At 39.3% G+C, this 19,190-nt stretch overlaps 1 protein-coding gene across 5 annotated transcripts in view; it reads right to left on the minus strand.

Moving 5' to 3' along the window:
* USP34 (ubiquitin specific peptidase 34) overlaps positions 1-19,190 on the minus strand; it is a 167,988-nt gene that overhangs the window by 66,950 nt on the left and 81,848 nt on the right. For 4 of the 5 annotated variants that reach the window (XM_070734803.1, XM_070734802.1, XM_070734801.1 and 1 more), the window contains 8 exons: positions 15,087-15,296; positions 12,579-12,704; positions 10,857-10,979; positions 10,672-10,755; positions 8,529-8,615; positions 8,187-8,387; positions 6,636-6,718; positions 5,666-5,706 (listed from right to left, as the gene is read on the minus strand). In XM_070734803.1, the coding sequence (XP_070590904.1) occupies positions 5,666-5,706; positions 6,636-6,718; positions 8,187-8,387; positions 8,529-8,615; positions 10,672-10,755; positions 10,857-10,979; positions 12,579-12,704; positions 15,087-15,296 (955 nt within the window). The remainder of the gene's footprint in view (positions 1-5,665; positions 5,707-6,635; positions 6,719-8,186; positions 8,388-8,528; positions 8,616-10,671; positions 10,756-10,856; positions 10,980-12,578; positions 12,705-15,086; positions 15,297-19,190) is intronic. The other variant, XM_070734804.1, reaches the window with a different exon arrangement.

A 19,190-nucleotide genomic window follows, 5' to 3' on the forward strand; every position in this document is an offset into this window, starting at 1 on the left:
AAAAGTAAATAGACCTAGACATAGTTGAACAGGGAGAAGGAGTGGTAAGACAGGGAAAAGACCCATGTGCCAGTGGGCCTATGTTGACTGAGGCCTGGCGGAGGCATTCTGGCCTTGGTTGGAAAGAAGAAAGACCCAGGTCTCTCAGGAGTGGCAATGCATGGAAGAGATCTGGATGCCAATGATCCTAGTAATCTGAGGCCTTCCAAGCTTGGTGGATCATGGAGAAGACCTGAGCTTCTTATAAGTACTGCCTAGTGGTGGGCCTAGTTGGCCCAAGCTTCCCAGACTACAGTGGGAAGAAATGGCAATGCTCCTGCAATTGTCAGAGCGGGAATGCTGCCAGCTGAATTTTGATGAAGAGACTTAGAGCGCTGCAACAGTGAGAACTCTAGGCAGAGATCATTTCTTTTAAGATGCTTTGTAGTTTATTCCCAACTATTGCCTCAATAATTTTTCCCAAAAAAGGAAAGCTGGAGACTAGGTGGTAATTATTCAATGTTCTGGATATAATAATAGAAAGAGCCAATTAGTATGCCCCCTTTATTTCCAAGCTGCCAGTAATATCTCCTCTCACAACAAAGTGTCAACAGTCTTCCTGGTCCAGAAAATTACCTAGCACCCAAATTACCCCAATGAACCAAGAGGGACAAGGATTCAGCTACAGGAAGAGAACAGATATCACCTGATTAACTTCATTTGAAAGCATGGATCAAAAGAAATCCGAGTAACTAAACAAGACCATCCCTAGTCATTATCCTATATTCTGTCCACATGACAACAAGATTTGAAAGAATCTGGGGAATTTTGTTAGTGGAATATGTGAATTTATGACAGCAACCTTGAGGCCTTTCTGACTATTCAATGTCAACTTTTTAATGTAATCAAAGAAGTCTTTCACCTCTTTTATCACCATGGTATAAATTTGAATATAGATTTGAACTCTGATGGCACTATAGCTATTGCTTCTTTCATTTTATCTTGTGAAGGCAACTGGTAAACCAAGGAGCCATTTGATTTTGGCCAAAAAAGGGAGACTATCTTAGAGATAATTTCATCAAAGGCCTGAATTACAATGCCAACTGTAAACCAGGCTCTCAATTGTGTTGGGAAATTCTTCAAATGCCTGCCAGAAGCTATTTGGGATGGAAAAATAGTTGTATTTTCACAGGCCAGAATCTGCATTAGGGAGAAATAATGTGGTACTCCACCAGAGGTTTGGGACAAATTCTCACAGTCTATTGCCACTTAATATGCTTGCTGGAACTAACTGTCATGGGAGTCAAAAATCTGACTGCTACTGGATTACTATACTACTGTTTGACCTAAATTATTGCTTGCACGTCTATCTTAAATATTCCTTCACTGTTTTTTGTTTTAAAGTGGATGTTTTTCAGTTGCTAAACATGAAAACATGTGAGAAAATCAATTGTTGGTATGCTTTTTCTTCTTTTTTATAGTTGGCCAAATCTCAAAAGCTTGATTCTACACGAGCTATACATTGAACAAAAACAAGAAAAGTATGAAGTTCTACTGTAATTATTTACTAGTTATTATATAATTAGATTAGTTATATATACATTGTATAAATTATATAAAAGGTGAATTATTTATTATTTAAATATATAAATAAAAGGTAAATTATATAAAAGGTGAATAAATCAAGATATTTTCCTCATTAAAACTAGAGTAAAATGCATTTAAGATAAAACTAAGCTAAATGGCATTAATGACATTACCTTCACTTTGCTGTATGCATTATATTAGGAATTTGAAAACAAATCCAACAGCTACGTGTTATATAGCTTTCAATACCATCGACCATGGTATCCTTCTGCACCGGCTGGAGGGGTTGGGAGTGGGAGGCATTGTTCTTTCAGTGGTTCTCCTCCTACCTCTCTGATTGGTTGCAGTCGGTGTTAGTGGGGGGTCAGAAGTCGACCTCTAAGTCTCTCCCTTGTGGGGTACCTCAGGGGTCGGTCCTCTCCCCCCCCCATTTAATATCTACATGAAACCGCTGGGTGAGATCATCCAAGGGCATGGGGTGAGGTATCATCAGTACGCCGATGATACCCAGCTGTACATCTCCACCCCATGTCCAGTCAACGAAGCAGTGGAAGTGATGTGCCGGTGTCTGGAGGCTGTTGGGGTCTGGATGGGTGTCAACAGACTCAAATTCAACCTTGATAAGACGGAGTGGCTGTGGGTTTTACCTCCCAAGGACAATTCTATCTGTCCATCCATCACCCTGAGGGGGGGGGGAAATTATTGACCCCCTCAAAGAGGGTCCGCAACTTGGGCGTCCTCCTCGATCCACAGCTCACATTAGAGAAACCTCTTTCAGCTGTGGCGAGGGGGGCGTTTGCCCAGGTTCGCCTGGTGCACCAGTTGCGGCCCTATTTGGACCGGGAGTCATTGTTCAGTCACTCATGCCCTCATCACCTCGAGATTTGACTACTGTAACGCTATCTACATGGGGCCACCTTTGAAGAGTGTTCGGAAACTTCAGATCGTGCAAAATGCAGCTGCGAGAGCAATCATAGACTTCCCTAGGTATGCCCATGTTACTCCAACACTCCGCAGTCTGCATTGGTTGCCGATCAGTTTCTAGTCACAATTCAAAGTGTTGGTTATAACCTATAAAGCCTTTCATGGCACCAGACCAGGATATCTGCGAGGCTGCCTTCTGCTGCACGAATCCCAGCGGCCGGTTAGGTCCCATAGAGCTGGCCTTCTCTGGGTCCCGTGGACTAAACAATGTCGGCTGGCGGGACCCAGGGGAAGAGCCTTCTCTGTTGCGGCCCCGATCCTCTGGAACCAGCTCCACCCAGAAATTAGGACTGCCTCCACCCTCCTTGCCTTTCGTAAACGTCTCAAAACCCACCTCTGCCTCATGCATGGGGGAACTGAGACATCTCCCACTTGTCTATGTAGTTTTATGGATGATATGTTTGTGTCTATGTTTTTTATATACTGGGGTTTTTAGGCTTTTTAATGTAAAAATTGTTATTTTATATTTTAATATTAGATTTGTTACTATATATTGTTTTTTATCATTGCTGTGAGCTGTGACCGAGTCTGCGGAGAGGGGCGGCATACAAATCTAATTAATATTAATATTATTATTATTATTATTATTATTAATAATAATAATAATAATAGGTTGTATGATTGTTTTTTAATTAAGGGTTTTTAACTGTTCATTTTTTAATCATTGGATTTGTATTCTGTATTGTTGTTGTGAGCCGCTCCGAATCTTCTGTACCCCTCGATCCGACATTACCCTATCTGGCAGGTCATGTAACTTGAAAACATGTTGGATAAACATGTGTGCTGCAGCGTGTGCTGTTGATAACCCTCTATAAGGGATAAAGCAAACCATCTTGGTTAACATGTCCACAACCACGAACATGGTCGTGAAACCAGAATAAGGGGGCAAGTTAGTCAAGAAGTTCATGGAAACAGCCCCCTTGGGCATGAACAAGGGTTGCAGCAAACCTGGGGGCGCTCCCGTGGCAGATTTGGCCTGACGGCAACGATCAGAAGAAGTGACATATGCGTGAATGTCAAGCCGAAGGTGAGGCCACCAAAATATCCGGGACACTAAATGTAAGGTCTTGAAAAGGCTGAAATGTCCTGCTGTGGGATTATCATGACATTGTTGTAATATCTATCCTCAAAGTGGCCTGCTGGAATGGAGAGCTTGTTACCAAAACAGAGCAAGTCTTTGGAACAGGTCTAAGGAGACTCTGGACTTATCTCCTGTTCCGCTCTTCCGCGAATCTGTCTTGTCGCAGATCTATGGGTCCAAATGCTTCCTCGCCAAATGCTTCCTCGCAGATCTATGGGTCCATGATTAATTGTGCAGGATGAGAGCAGACCACAACAATCCCCTTCTAGCACCGATGTTACTGAGTTCAACAATAAAACATCTCTCACAACTAAGCTCAGAGAGCACCAAAGACCCTACTATAAAGTCATGTGAATTTTAAAAAGTACATTCTCTTTGAAGTCTATGGTTTTACAAATCAGGACATAGTAAAAACTATTAATTCTTAAAAATAGGTAAATACAAAGAACAACACATGGCCTATTACATCATGTCATCATTTATTTTAGAAAAAGACAAAATGGAGAGGCAATGTGTGAAAAACTAAGTACATCTTATGATTGAATAGTTTGCAGAACTACCATTAGTATTTATTTATTTATTTATTTGATTTTTTTATGCCACCCTTCTCCTTAGACTTAGGGTGGCTTACAACATGTTAGCAATAGCACTAGTAGAAATAACTTGAGGTAAATCATTTTCTGTATGATTTTATTATTTTTTCATATTGTTGTGGAGGAATTTTGGCCCAATTTTCATTCAATATTGCTTGAGTTCATTGAAGTTTGTGGGAATTTATTTATGCACAGCTCTCTTGAGGTCCCACCACAGAATTTCAATTAGGTTGAGGTCTGGATTTTGACTGGGCCATTGCACAACTTGATACTTTTCTTTTTCAGCCACTCTGGTAGATTTGCTGGTGTGCTTGGGATTATTGTCCTGTTACATGACCCAATGTTGACCAAGCTTTAGCTGTTGGAACAGGTGGCCACACATTTGACTCTAGAATACGTTAACATACAGAGGAGTTCATGATCAACTCAAAAAATGCAAAGCGTCCAGGTCCCGTGCTACAAAACAAGTCCAAATTATTACCCTTCCATCATCATGTTTGACAGTTGGTATATCATTGTGCCAATAAGCTATGTCTGGTTTTCGCCAAAAGTGGGACTGTGCATTAAAGCCAAACATCTCCACTTCCGTTGTGTCTGTCCAAAGGACTGTATTCCAGAAGTTTTGTGAATTGTTCAGATGCAATTTTACAAACTAAAGCCATGCTGCCATGTTCTTTTTGGAGAGAAGAAGTTTTTTTCTGGTACTCTTCCAAACAAACCATACGTGTTCAGTCTGTTTCTACTATACTATCATGAACATTTAACATACGTTTTGGATTTTTTGTAATTTCTATGAGCATTGCATAGTGTAACCTTTAGGTGAATTTGCTGGGACATCCACTCCTAAGAAGATTGGCAACTCTTTCAAATGCTTTCCACTTGTGAATAACCTTATTCGCTGTAGAATGATGAACTTTAAATTGTTTGGAAATGGCTTTACAACCCTTCCCAGTCTGAAGGGCAGCAACAATTGCTTCTCTAAGATCACTGCTGAAGTCTTTACTTTTTGTCACTGTGTTAACACAAACCTGAACATATGTTAAACACCATAAAACGCTTTTACAGAGTTAGTCACACTTGCTGATAATCAATTGTTCAAGGGCAGTTCATTAGCAGCACCTGGCTGCTACTTAGTCTCTTCACACCTATGAAAGTAATAATGCTTTCTTTTTGTAAAATATTTTTTTTTATATGGTGTTATGTGTCATGTGTTGTTGTTCATCTGAGGTTGTATTTACCTACTTTTAAGAACTGCTAAAAACTAGATGGTTTTTACTATGTCCCAATACATAAAACCGTAGAGTAAAAGAGGGTGTAATTTCTTTTTCACGACTATATACTCTTATATTAATATTTAACATATCTGGATTTCAGGTCAAGAAAGATGTATTGAAAACTCCATATAACTTAAAAAAAATTATGTCTTAACCAATGCACTGACCTTCATGTCTTGACCTATGATCAGCTTGAGCTTTCAACACCCTGTAGAGGAATAAATAAGTAAAATAAATCAATTTAGAAAATGTTACTTCAAATAATAAAAACAGATGAATAAAGTTGTTCATTGTCACTAGATTATCAAATTCAAAAAACTGATTTAATATTATACGGAATTATGTACTAATCTTTTAGATTTTTTACTAGCTTGCTATATAATATTTATTTCCTCTTGCAGCAAAGAGGGTAATTAGATGATAACAGAAATATAGCACTATACATGGCTACCTGGTCCAAGCAGATAACTAATTAATTCCCCCTGATTTAATCACAATTTATGAAGTAAAATAGCTATATCAAGCACATTCTTGACTAGCAATAATAATGACTGATTTTATCTTCTTTAGCCTCAAAAAATAGGTTTTACTTAACTGAAGAACTGAGAACCTGCTGCAATAAGCCTGAGTGTATGAGAGATAGGTGAGATGAGCTAAAGTCTTTGACTCCTAGTTGATTAAGTAGACCACTTAGGGCTACCTAATAAATTTTCAATCATGTAAGTTTCTTAGGTCACAAAGTGTCTTTTTAGCAAGACTCAGATATTAGAACATTGCAACATGGCCTCAGCTACAATTGTGCAACTTTCTCTGCCTTAAAACCTGGCAAAAGCCCGCTTTCACTAAAAGTGACTTATAGGAAAATCCAAATTTAAAATATCTTCAATTCAAAACATATGGCTTTGATCTTATCAGAGATACTTTGAACACTTTTAGTAAGATCAAAACACTACTAACAAGAAAGAATTATATTATATAACATAATTATATAATTATGTGTACTTTTAACTACACATTTCTGACTAAAATAGATAATTTAATAACCTACTTAATGCAAAGATATATATATGTGTATGTGTGTGTGTATATATATATACTATAAATCTTACCAAAGATATTAAAAAAAGGTTATTGTACCTAGGCGCCAAGTTGTCATATGTATAAGCAACACACATAAGTCGCTGAATCAAACTGGTTCCCTGGACAAGTACAAGAAATACCTTTAAAAAAATTGAAGTCAAAAAAGAACAGTTAATGCAACTGCTGCCTTAAAACTATGTGTTATATGTGTACATGTATGGGGGGGTGTTGGTGTGTGTCTGTGTGTATAATAATGTGATCATTTCACACAAGTGGTAGACTGGTATCTTTTTTTCCTTCTGTGTGGCTGTAAACATATCCTGGACTTGCTAAGTGTTTGCGTTCGTTATTTAACAGGATTTGCAGTTGGAAGCTATTTCCACAGCTGCTACTTCAATTATGAAATTTAGGGAATTGTCATCTTTAAAAGAACAACTAATGCGGTAGAATTAATCCCTGATTTCCTGGAGAATCTCTGAGATATTTACAAAATGATCCATAATTCAAGGGGAATGTAAACTTATCTGTGCAATTGTAAATTTAATTCAATATAGTGCTGTGTATGAATCTGATTAATACCATTTTACCATATATTCATATTCTACTTTGTAAAAGGACTTTGAAATGAATGGCCTAAAGCAATTTCAACATTAATATTAGTACATATAAAAAAATCACAACTAGGAATTTATAATTAAACTAAATAAAAAGTTCAGACTTTGGATGTAGGTTTAGTTTATCTTCTAAAATATCTTGGAAATCACTGACCCATCTAAATATATTCAAAAATTAATTAACAAAAATGCTTACTCAAGTCTTTTTGCTTTTGGATTTCTATTAGCCATTTCAATTTCGCAAACTGCAATTAAGAATATCAAAATGCGTTGGGGTGGCACAGCAGGTAGAGTGCTGTACTGCAGGCCACTGAAGCTGACTGTAGATCTGTAGGTCAGCGTTTCAAATCTCATCACCGGCCCAAGGTTGACCCAGCCTTCCATCCTTCCGAGGTGGGTAAAATGAGAACCCGAATTGTGGGGGCAATATGCTGGCTCTGTTAAAAAGTGCTATTGCTAACTTGTTGTAAGCCGCCCTGAGTCTAAGGAGAAGGGCGGCATAAAAATTGAATAAATAAAATAAATAAATAAAAGTATGACTATATATACTTATATCCTAAAATTAAAATATCAGTGGATGAAGCTGAATTTATCGCAGTCAAATCGGTGTATATACAAAATATGCTGTTCTCAGATCCAATTTTCTTGTTAATTTATTGTGTACATATGTTTCCAGAAAATAAACAGGAATATATATTACTAACCTTAACCCATCGTAATATTTTTCAGATATATAGGACTTCAATTCCCATAATTTTCAGTCATCAAAGATAGGTGGAATAGTAATAAATCTTCTTAAGTAATTTAGTAAGACTGCATTAGTCCAATTATTCCAATTAAGTCATTATACTTACTAACAATTTTTCCCCTGAAAATGGGTTTCCCAATTAAATTTCTATGTAAACCTATATTTACAGTGTCACACATGACAACTTGCAGATAAGACTTTCCCTAAAGTCTTTCTTTTTATTGCTTTTAAAGAGAAGTTTTTCACCTCTGTTAAACGGGGTATGTGAAGGCCTTTTGTATGATCTCCTGCAGTTTTCCGTGATTTTCCTGGCCAAGTTCTTTTCCTGTGATTCTCTGCTACTCCAGACCAGGCAAAAACATCATGATAAGCTAAATCCAAATCAGAAGGATCCACAGCAAACTGGCATATCAACTTCAGCAAGCAAGCCAGACAATCTAATAACCACTACAAATAAGAATGAATAAGCAACTTTAACTTCATTTATTTTTTTGATAGATAATAGCAGATACTTTAAAACAAAATTACAGATTCATTAGAGAAGTTTTATATCTCATTAAGATCATTCAGTTACAGCTTGTTACTTACAACTGTCCACGATTCCTGTTCTTTAGGTTCTAAAATTCCAGAATTAAATATTTCCAACAGCTGCTGAAGGCCTCCAGAAGCTACAAACTAATCAAATTATAGAAGGGTCAGCAAGAAAAATAAGTAAGCAAGCAAGCAACTAAATATGTATAATTGTACAAAAACCTCTCACTAATAATTAAATAATTATTGGCTTGGACTCTGGCTTTACTGTTTATCTTCATGAGCATCTACAGCAGTCCCCAAGGATTGGGGGCTTGCAATAATTATCTCTATATACAAAAAAGAAAAAAATATGATTCTGCTAATTATAGACCAACGAGTCTCCCTCAAGACAAACAGCAAAGATGCCTACAATAGAAATTCCAGGAATAGATAGAAAAGGCAAATGCACTTGCAAAGGAGCAAGCTAGCATTAGGGAAAATCAATCCACCACTGATCAGTGCCTAGAAATTCATTATCTTATTGAAAAATATTCTTTCCACAACACAACACAATCTCTTTTTATGCTATAGATTTCAAAGCAACATTTGATTCCATATCATGAGCTAATTTGTGGGGAGAAATTGAACAGTCTCAATTTACCAAAGTCTGCTTCGTTTAATATGTATGGTACCTGAAGGAACCACGCTCAATGTAAGATGTAACCTCCAAGGCCATCTCATCAGTGATAGTGAAACTGAGAAAGGCATCAAGCAAAGTTGCATATTAGCTCCACTCTTACTCTATATCAGGTTTATGGTGGGTCACCCCCACAACATGGATTTTCACTTACTCTCCCAAATTTGATGGAGCATAGGTACTTCTCTGTTTTATTTTATCAAGATACTGCACCAATACTTTCTAGAATACCCACTGGCTTAAAATAACAGTGAGAAAGCTAACAAAATTATGTTCAACTGTGAACTCAACTATCAGAAAACTAAAACCACAGCATTTGGCAAAAGATCCAAGAGCCACTCTCGGGAGGGATAGATGCCAAAAGATTATAAATGTTCTGTTTCAAATACCTGAGGGCAGTTTGCCATTCCTCTGGTAGTAGAAAAGCCCATAGGAACTATGTTGCTAAGAACGCATGAAGGAGCTTAGCTGCCATCCTTATATTCATTAACTCAACAAGAAGTTGCCACAATATACAAGTAGAACTGAAATTATTCAAAGCCAAGCCAATAACACAACTTTATTTTGCCCAGTTGGGCTCCCTCTCCAATTTTGCATTATTAGAATTTGTACAATCCAAATTTTTAATCTCTTCAAGTCCCAAAATATGTTTCTAATGATACCGGGCAACTAGAGAAAGGCCTCATCAAAATGGAGGCTAAAGTATAGGTGACCATTTTCAACTACTGGCTTAGACTATCTCCTCTCCACCCTTGTCTTTTCTTCATTAATTATGAGCAACGGTTGTCAATCTATATGGAAATAAGGCAAAGGCAACTAAAATCTTATGCTTGGATTACTCTCAGGGTGTTCTATTCAGCACAGGATATTATCAGACCAAAACACTTATTAAACAGCAAGCAGCAGATATAGAGTACCAAACAGAACTAGCTAGGACACCAACATTCCTGCTAGTGAGTCCAACAGGTACTCTACCTCCCCTATGGCATACTTAACTAAATTTGAACTACCTAAATGTCAGAGGACTTTAGTCTGACATGATATCATGTCCTTCCTTCAGCTGTTTTTGAAAGGCAACACAGGAAGGTTCCAGTATTAGCCATTGTTGTAATTTGATATACGGTAGTCTTCCATAGATGCTTCCCTATATCTATTTAATGCTATTTTTAATTTAAGATTTTTAAAGACTTTTAATTTTTTTTACTTTGTTTTAATATATTTTTATATATTTCAGCTTTTCATATTTTTAAAAACAAGTATTTTCTGTTTTTAATTGACTGTAACCCATGCTCCTTTTGCTGGTCTATAGCCATTATAAATTTATTAAAATTTAAATTAAAAATAAGTAATTCAATTTTTTGCAAAGAACAATTCCTCTTCTGTTTTATGAAATGGTTTATTAAAAATGTATCTTATGATTGTTTTGTTAATACTTCATTTTCTAATTCAAATTAAAAAGTAAAAGTACAGACAAGTTGACAAAGACACCAGAATACCATTTTTATATAATAAAATTCAAACCTTGCAACTCCAAGTATTTTTACTATTTTCTATTTGATCTTCACTTGAATCATCAGAATCTGGGTAAAGATCACTATAACTTCCCTAAAATCAATAAGAAAAACATAATGATGGTGAAAGACACGTTATAAAAGGAACTTAACAAATTTATATGAAACAAACTTTGAAATATAAAATTATACTACCGTGGATTCCCGTCTTATTCTTCTATTGGGTTTTCCAAGTGCTTCGATTATTTCAAGGGCATACAAAAGTTTATGGGCACTTTTTATTCTTAAAAGATCTTTCCAACTGAATCCATCATTGCTCTTTTAAAAAATAAAACAGATTAGACAAACGAAGTCTGTAAGAGAGAATTATAATCTGAACTTGAATATATACTTGTAGTTATATAAACTCATGTCTTAAATTAATGTATTTTTCACACTATAAGATACACTATAACATGCTCTTCTATTTCACACTATAAGATGCACACACCCACCCACCCATAAAGTGGATGGAAGGTCTGTGTGTCTTATAGAGCAAATATTGTGGCGGATGGAGGGAATTGGGTGTGGCCGTAGCATTCACTGCCATGGAACACTGGAGCATTCGCTGCCAAGCAGATGATTGGTGGTTGGATTGGCTTCCCAGAATATCACCGATCAACTGTTCTAGGCAACTGGGATTGCTTCAGCCACCTATTGCCAATTGCCGGCGGTGATCCCCACCATCTAGAACAGCTGATTGATATTCTGAGGACCAATCCAACTGTCAATTAGCTGCTTGGCAGCAAAGACTCCAGTGTTCCCGGTGGAGGCAGCAGACATGGAGGAGGCAGACTGATTGCTGCAAGGACACTAGCCAGATGAATACTGGATAAATGCTGGGAGGCAGAGGCAGATTTTTCCTCACTTGTTTTCCTCTTCTAAAACTAATGTGCATCTAATAGTCCAGAAAGTCTTATAGTGCAAAAAATATAAAAAACACTCTGTTGAATATAATCTGACTCATATTGAACCTATCGTTAAAACTCTGTTTTAATCTATGATTCACTAGAGATTTCTAGAGTTATAGCTAAATTAAAAGGAAAGGCGAAATGTTGAATAGGTAACAATTTTTGAAATTTCCACAATTTGCATCTCTATTTTAGTTTATGCTTAACTTGTTAAAATGAAATTGGATTGTCCATTCGACAAAATTATTCCAGATATGTAAAATCATTTGCTGTTATCAGTAATATACTTTCATTTATACTATAGAAAAAGTCACCACAACCAACTCACCATGGTCAGTTCACCACAGGCAACTCACCACGGGACAATTCACCATGGTCAACTCACTGTGGGATGAGTTACACTAATATTGAAGACATAGTGGTATAGAATAATTAAAGAAAGGATGCCAAAGGAGAGAAAAAATAAAATGTTTTTTTTTAAATAAACTATTTTAAATAATTAAATTGTTGAATTGTCCTGCAGCAAGCTGTCCTGTGCCGAGTTGACTATGGTGAATTGTCCCATTCCATGCTACTCCTGTGGTGAATTGGCCGTGGCGAGATCACCGACTGAGAGTTGGCCATGGGGAATTGACTGTGCCAAATTTGGCTGTGGCAAGTTGGCTGCTGCGAGTTCTCCCATTCTGTGCTATAGTGGCCTTAGGAAGCTCGACCTGCCTCAATCTTTCCAGCAACTTCCTTTCTCTTACTTCCTGATATCTGTATAAAAAGAAGGGAGTGGCAAGGTGTCTATGATGTCAATACTGGCAACTCATAAGGCCTTCTGAATGTCATAATAACTTTCTTCTCCTTCTCAAGACATATGAATAGTAATAGATATTTGAACCCCCAAACTCCAACTCTATGTAGAACTTCCAATTTCATGCATCAACAACTGCAAATATTTAAGAGATGACTTTTTGCTCACCTGATCATCTGAAATATTTTGAAATGCCTGAAGCATATTAGGACATGTAGGCAGTAACATTAACAACTCCCAAACTCGCCTTGAAAGATTTTCTGCATGAAGATGGAGTTCTTCGCATTTTGCACTCTGAAGGCATAGGTAAAAATATATCATGTATATATAAAAAACAGGCATTAAATAAATGACAATAACAAAAATTTTGTCACACAGATTGTAATAAATGTTCCAATAAAAATTTTCACACTGAATTCAAAAAGAAAATCAGTTCTTTCTATCAGGCTTAATTTTCTAGTGAACTTATCTTCTTTATTCTTTCAATTAGTTAAATTACAATACCATATAATATTTTAACTTTAGAATATCAGTATCAATAAAAACTAGTTATTACTGTTGTTCTTGAGCATAAATTTGTTTGTTTCTTTACATTTAAATTTATAGGCCGCCCTTCTCCAAGTGGACTCAGGGCGGCTTACAAGAATAAAAAACACAATAGCAAAATACAATAATAAAAATACAATTTAAAATCCCCAATATTAAATATTCATACTTCATGAATTCATAGCTACTGCCCGGAGCAGAATATAATGCTCAACAGCCCCAGGCAGGGCCATGTTTTTAAGGCCTTTCGGAAGGCCATGAGGGTGGGGGCCATATGAATCTCCAGGGGAAGTTGGTTCCATAGGACCGAAGCTGCCAGAGAAGGCCCTTCCTGCGGCCCCGCCAGGTGACATTGCTTGGCTGACGGGATCTGGAGAAGGGCGACTCTGTGGGCTCTTATTGGTCACTGGGATGTCTGAGGCAGAAGATGGTCCTGCAGGTAATATGGTCCTAAACCATGTAAAGATTTATAGGTTACCAATACCTTAAATTGCATTCAGAGACCAATCGAAAGCCAGGGCAGCTCAGGGGGTGATGGAGTTACATGGGTGTATCTAGATACAGCCAGGACTGCTCGCATAGCTGCATTCTGGATAGCTAGAAGTCTCTGAACTTTTTTTCAAGGGTAGCCCCATGTAGAGTGCATTGCAGTGATCGAACCCTGACGTGATGAAGCCATGAAAGACTGTGAGAAGAGATTCTCTATTCAAATAGTGCCGCAGCTGGCGCACCAGGCAAATCTATGCAAAAGTCCTACTAGCTACAGCCAAGAGATGATGTTCTAGTCTCAGCTGTGGATCTAGGAGGACTCCCAAATTGAAGACCTGCTCTGAGGGTGTCAAAATTCCCCCTCTCCAGAGTAATGGATGGACAGATGGACTGGTCCTTGGGAGGCAGGACCCACAGCCACTCCCATCTTGTCGGAGTTTAGTCTGAGCCTGTTAACCCCCATCCAGACCCTCACAGCCTCCAAGCACCAGCACAACACTTCCACTGCTTTTAATAACTTTCAATCAAAGGTAGGAGGCATGAAGCACACAGCAGCATATTGTGCATGTTGAATCATGTTTGAATTTGCTAGATGTGAACATTACCTCTCTCTGGAGGGCAGTTCATGGCAACCTAGTGCCATGGTGAAGGTGAAAACAATTTAAGCATACTCTATATTCAGGTTAAATGTAAAATTGATAGTAATAGCTTTTTGCTTTTATGTATACTTGGAACAAACTTCCAGCAGACGTGGTTGGTAAATCCACAGTAACTGAATTTAAAGATGCCTGGGATAAACATATATCTATCCTAAGATAAAATACAGGAAATAGTATAAGGGCAGACTAGATGGATCATGAGGTCTTTTTCTGCCATCAGTCTTCTATGTTTCTATACTGTTATCATGCCTCAAAACAGTGACAATCATACTTATAGTTATTATACACTATATATAGCCATTCTATAGCTCCGTGTATGATAACAGAAAATTAAACTTTAGATGGATAAAAAAACTGACATATCACAAAAATATAATGTCCAATTTTACTAATCAATACTAAAGGTTTTCATTAATCTCTTAAATTTAACAGCAAAAGTTAACAATTATGTTACCTATACACATACAGTATTTGGTGAGCCATTGGATAGCACCCATCATCTTCTGAAATTTAATCCCCACAAACACATACCTATCCACTATAGACTTCTGCAATATATGCCTAAATGCTGCTATAGAGATTGCAGAAATGTGTATTTTTCCATGAGATGACAGGGAATTTAGGCATTTTTTAAAAAAATACAAATTTATGGTTGTTCCATTTTTATTTTATTTTTGTTACCCATATCATCTGAGATCATGCAGCAATGTCTATAGTTTGACAGATCGTAGACTTCTACCATGATTGTGCTTGCAAGGTTAAACACTGCAAAAAATAGCTGCCCCTAACTTTTACAACTTGGCAGCCTGTGACTCAAACGGGTGGCAAGCCAGCCGGCACAAACCGCTAAACTACAAGCAGCCTGTCACTTCTTTGACTTGAGCTGCATGCATGTGAACCAGCCTGTGGCCCGATTACAAATAGATGGTCCACAGGTTGGGGGCCCTGACAATTTATGCCCGAGAACCTTAATTAAAGTTACCTCACTATCTTCCATAGCCACTTCTGCGGGTGGAGGCTTAAAGGAGGCAAGCATTTCTAACAAATCAAACAGGGTGGTAAGATGAGGCTCTTGCAGAAGTAAGAGCATTGGGATGTTGTCCTTCTGTGGCGCTGGCAAGCAGGATGCTGGAAGCTGAACTCCTTCCCCCTTTCGCTCTCTCCTTGGAGCACCCAGGGACACGAAAACCATCTTGAAATAACAAGTGAAGATCATTTTTTATTTCATTCATTCATTCATTTATTAGATTTGTATGCCGCCCCTCTCCGCAGACTTGGGGCGGCTCACAACAACAATAAAACAATTCATAACAAATCTAATAATTTAAAACATTTTAAAAACCCCATTATTAAACAGACATACACACAATTTTATTTTTTTTTAAGTAAGAAAGTTATTATTATAAAGGCATTTGTATATTGGTACCAATGATATGCATTCAACACACTGATTAGAGCCATGAGAAAGTTGTTCAGGTAGCAAAGAGAAGGAAAAGTACAAGTCAGTCCTCTGGCAAAGTATAAAAAATTCTTGCTGGCAATGGGCAATACATAACCTTGTTATCTTTTGTATTTTCCAGCTGACCAACAGATACCTCTATCTGCACATTTAATAAAGCTTTCTGCTAAAATTAGTTAAAGCTTTTCCACTGGGATGTATTTTAGTTATAGGTAGTCTTCACCTAACTACTGCTTCCAGTGACTGAAAGTACAACAGTATTGAAAAAATAATTTTATGATCAATGCCCTATTTGGCTTTAATAATGTCCCTTGGTCATGTATGTTATCAAAGTTACAATCGATATATATTGTCCCATACCTGACCTGTTGTTTTGATTTTCTTTCCTATCCTTGCAGAGCAAAGAAACTGGAGAGGGAAAGATTACCCTTCTGTAAAGCTCTAAAGACCCATCTCTGCTGCCAGGCTTGGGGCCATTGAAACTTTAACATCTTGCCCCGCCTAATGAATGAATGTAGGATGTATGGTGTATGAATCTGTTTGTCTAATTGTTAACTGTGGGATTTTTAAAAGCGAATAGAGAATAGAATTCTTTATAGGCCAAGTGTGATTAGACACACAAGGAATTTGTTTTTGTTGCATATGCTCTCAATGTACATAAAAGGAAATATACATTTGTCAGGAATCATGAGATACAACACTTACTGATTGTCATAGGGGTCAAATAAGCAATGAGGTAACAATCAATATTAAGAAAAATCTTAAGGATGCAAGCAACAAGTTACAGTCATACAGTCATAAATAGGAGAAAATGGGTGACAGGAATGATGAGAAAAAAACTAGTAGTAATAGTAGGGCAGACTTAGTAAATCGTTTGATAGTGTTGAGGGAATTATTTGTTTAGCAGAGTGATGGCCTTCGGGAAAGACCTGTTCTTGTTGTCTTTGAGGGTAGGAATTGAAACAATTTTTGTCCAGGATACAGTGTGTGTGTGTGTGTGTGTGTGTGTGTGTGTGTGTGAATAAATATTTTCAAGCCCTCTTTTTGACTCGTGCAGTATACAGGTCCTCAATGGAAGGCAGGTTGGCAGATTCGTACCACCCCACCATCCTTGCCTTTCATAGGAAACTGAAGATGCGCTATTGCCGACAGGATTGGGGACACTAATATTTACAGCCCCTGCCTATGAATGAATGTATGCTGAATGGAAAGTATGTTGGTGGACTGACTTAAGTTAAATTGGGGTTTTTAGACTGTTTGCTTTAGTTTTATTTTATTTCAGAACTGTATTTTTTCATATATTGTAAGCCACCCCGAGTCCTCGGAGGGGGCAGGATAAAAATCCAACAAATAAATAGATTTTTTCTGCAGTTCTGATTAGATTTCTAAGCTGCGAGAGCTATCATGGGCTTTCCTAAATATGCCCATGTCTCATCAACACTCCGCGGCCTGCACTGGCTGCTGATCAGTTTCCGGTCACAATTCAAAGTGTTGGTTATGACCTATAAAGCCCTACATGGCATCAGACCAGAATACCTTTGGGACCATCTTCTATTGCACAAATCCTAGAGACCGATTAGGTCCCACAGAGTTGGCCTTCTCCGGGTCCCGTTGACAAAACAATGTTGTCTGGGAGGACCCAGGGGAAGAGCCTTCTCTATGGCGGTCCCAGGCCTCTGGAATCAACTCTCCCCAGAGATTAGGACTGCCCCCACCCTCCTTGCCTTTCGCAAACTTCTGACAACCCACCTATGTGGCCAGGCTTGGGGAAATTGACATACCCCTAGCTGTTCCATTTCATGTATGGTTTGTTCGGATTGTATTTTATAATGGCTTTTTAATAATTGTTTTTAGTATTAGATTTGTATTTCTGTATTATTTGTTGTGAGCCGCTTCGAGTCTTAGGAGAGGGGCGGCATACAAGTCTAATAAATTACTATTATTATTATTAACATGTTATAAGTCACCCTGAGTCTCAGGAGAAGGGTGACATAGAAATAAAATAAATTTAAAAAAATTTAAAAATAAATAAATAAATAAATTACAAGGGAATAAGCAATAATGGAGAATACAGTGATCCCCTGCTCGTTGCGAGGGTTCCGTTCCAGGACCCCCCGCAACGAGCGGGTTTTCGCGAAGTAGCGCTGCGGAAGTAAAAACACCATCTGCGCATGTGCAGATGGTGTTTTTACTTCCGCAGCGCTAGCGAGGAACCGAAGATTGGGGGCGGCGCGGGTGTTTTAAAACGTCGCCGCCAACATGGGGGGCTCGCTAGCACCCCCCCTAACCCGGGTTGGGGCTTTGGGGGGGTGCTAGCGAGCCCCCCATGTCGGCGGCGACGTTTTAAAACACCCGCGCGGCTTTCCAATGAGTCCCGAAGACAAACGTCAAACTTCCGCGTTTGTCTTCGGGACTCATTGGAAAGCGGCGCGGGTGTTTTAAAACGTCGCCGCCGACATGGGAGGCTCGCTAGCACCCCCCCAAACCCGGGTTGGGGGTTCGGGGGGGTGCTAGCGAGCCCCCCATGTCGGCGGGGACGTTTTAAAACACCCGCGCGCCTTCCCAACTGAGCCCTCAAGCCAAGCGCAGAAGTTCGCCCTGGCGCTTGGCTTGAGGGCTCAGTTGGGAAGGCGCGCGGGTGTTTTAAAACGTCCCCGCCGACATGGGGGGCTCGCTAGCACCCCCCCGAACCCCCAACCCGGGTTTGGGGGGGGTGCTAGCGAGCCCCCCATGTCGGTGGCGACGTTTTAAAACACCCGCGCCGCTTCGCAGCTGTCTCCTGAAGCCGAACGCGGAAGTTAGCGTTCGGCTTCAGGAGACAGCTGCGAAGCGGCGCGCGTGTTTTAAAACATCGCAGCCGGCCTGGGGGGGGCTTTCCAGCAACCCCCAAGCCCGGGTTGGGGGCTCGGGGGTTGCTGGAAAGCCCCCCCAGGCCGGCTCCGATCGTTTTAAAACAGGCGCGCCGTTCTCCGCTGACTCCTGGCGAACTTCCCGGGCGAAGGGCGGGCGAGTGCTGGGGGGGGCTTCGCCCTCCCGCCAGCAAGAGGGGGAAGACCCAGGGAAGCCGCCCAGCAGCTGATCTGCCCGGCGCCATCTACGCATGCGTGCCCATAGAAAAAAAGGGCACGCATGCGCAGATGGTGTTTTGACTTCCGGGTTCAAAAATCGCAAATTACCCTGTTCGCAATGGTTGGGGACGCAATAACCGGGGTATTACTGTATACCAGGTTGTTTGTGTTGTGGGGACAGAGCTTCTGGTGCCAGCACTGTCAAGCTGGTGCAGAAGTTGGTGATAAATTAATGCCTTACACTATCTATAGAAGGCCTGATGTTTATGGGAACTTAGGAGGGGTGATTTTTATGAGGGAATAGATGCAGCCACAAAGCATTCTTTCGAGTGGTTCAAGGTTCCACCCACCTGGGAGGAAGCAGAAGGAGGACTGGCCATGCTGGCACAATCTGAGTGGGCAATGTGACAAGTTTGTGGGTAGGGGACAAAGGATATGAACTTTCAACTGGGTGGGAAACTCAGATTCAGGTTTCCCAGTGTAGGTGCTAGGATGGCTCCAGCAATAAAGTAGAACTTTGAGGAGTGCTTTGACTTGGACTCTTGATTTAGCCTGGATG

This window comes from Erythrolamprus reginae, chromosome 1 (genome assembly GCF_031021105.1).
Source record: "Erythrolamprus reginae isolate rEryReg1 chromosome 1, rEryReg1.hap1, whole genome shotgun sequence".
NCBI classification, from domain to species: Eukaryota; Metazoa; Chordata; class Lepidosauria; order Squamata; family Dipsadidae; genus Erythrolamprus; species Erythrolamprus reginae.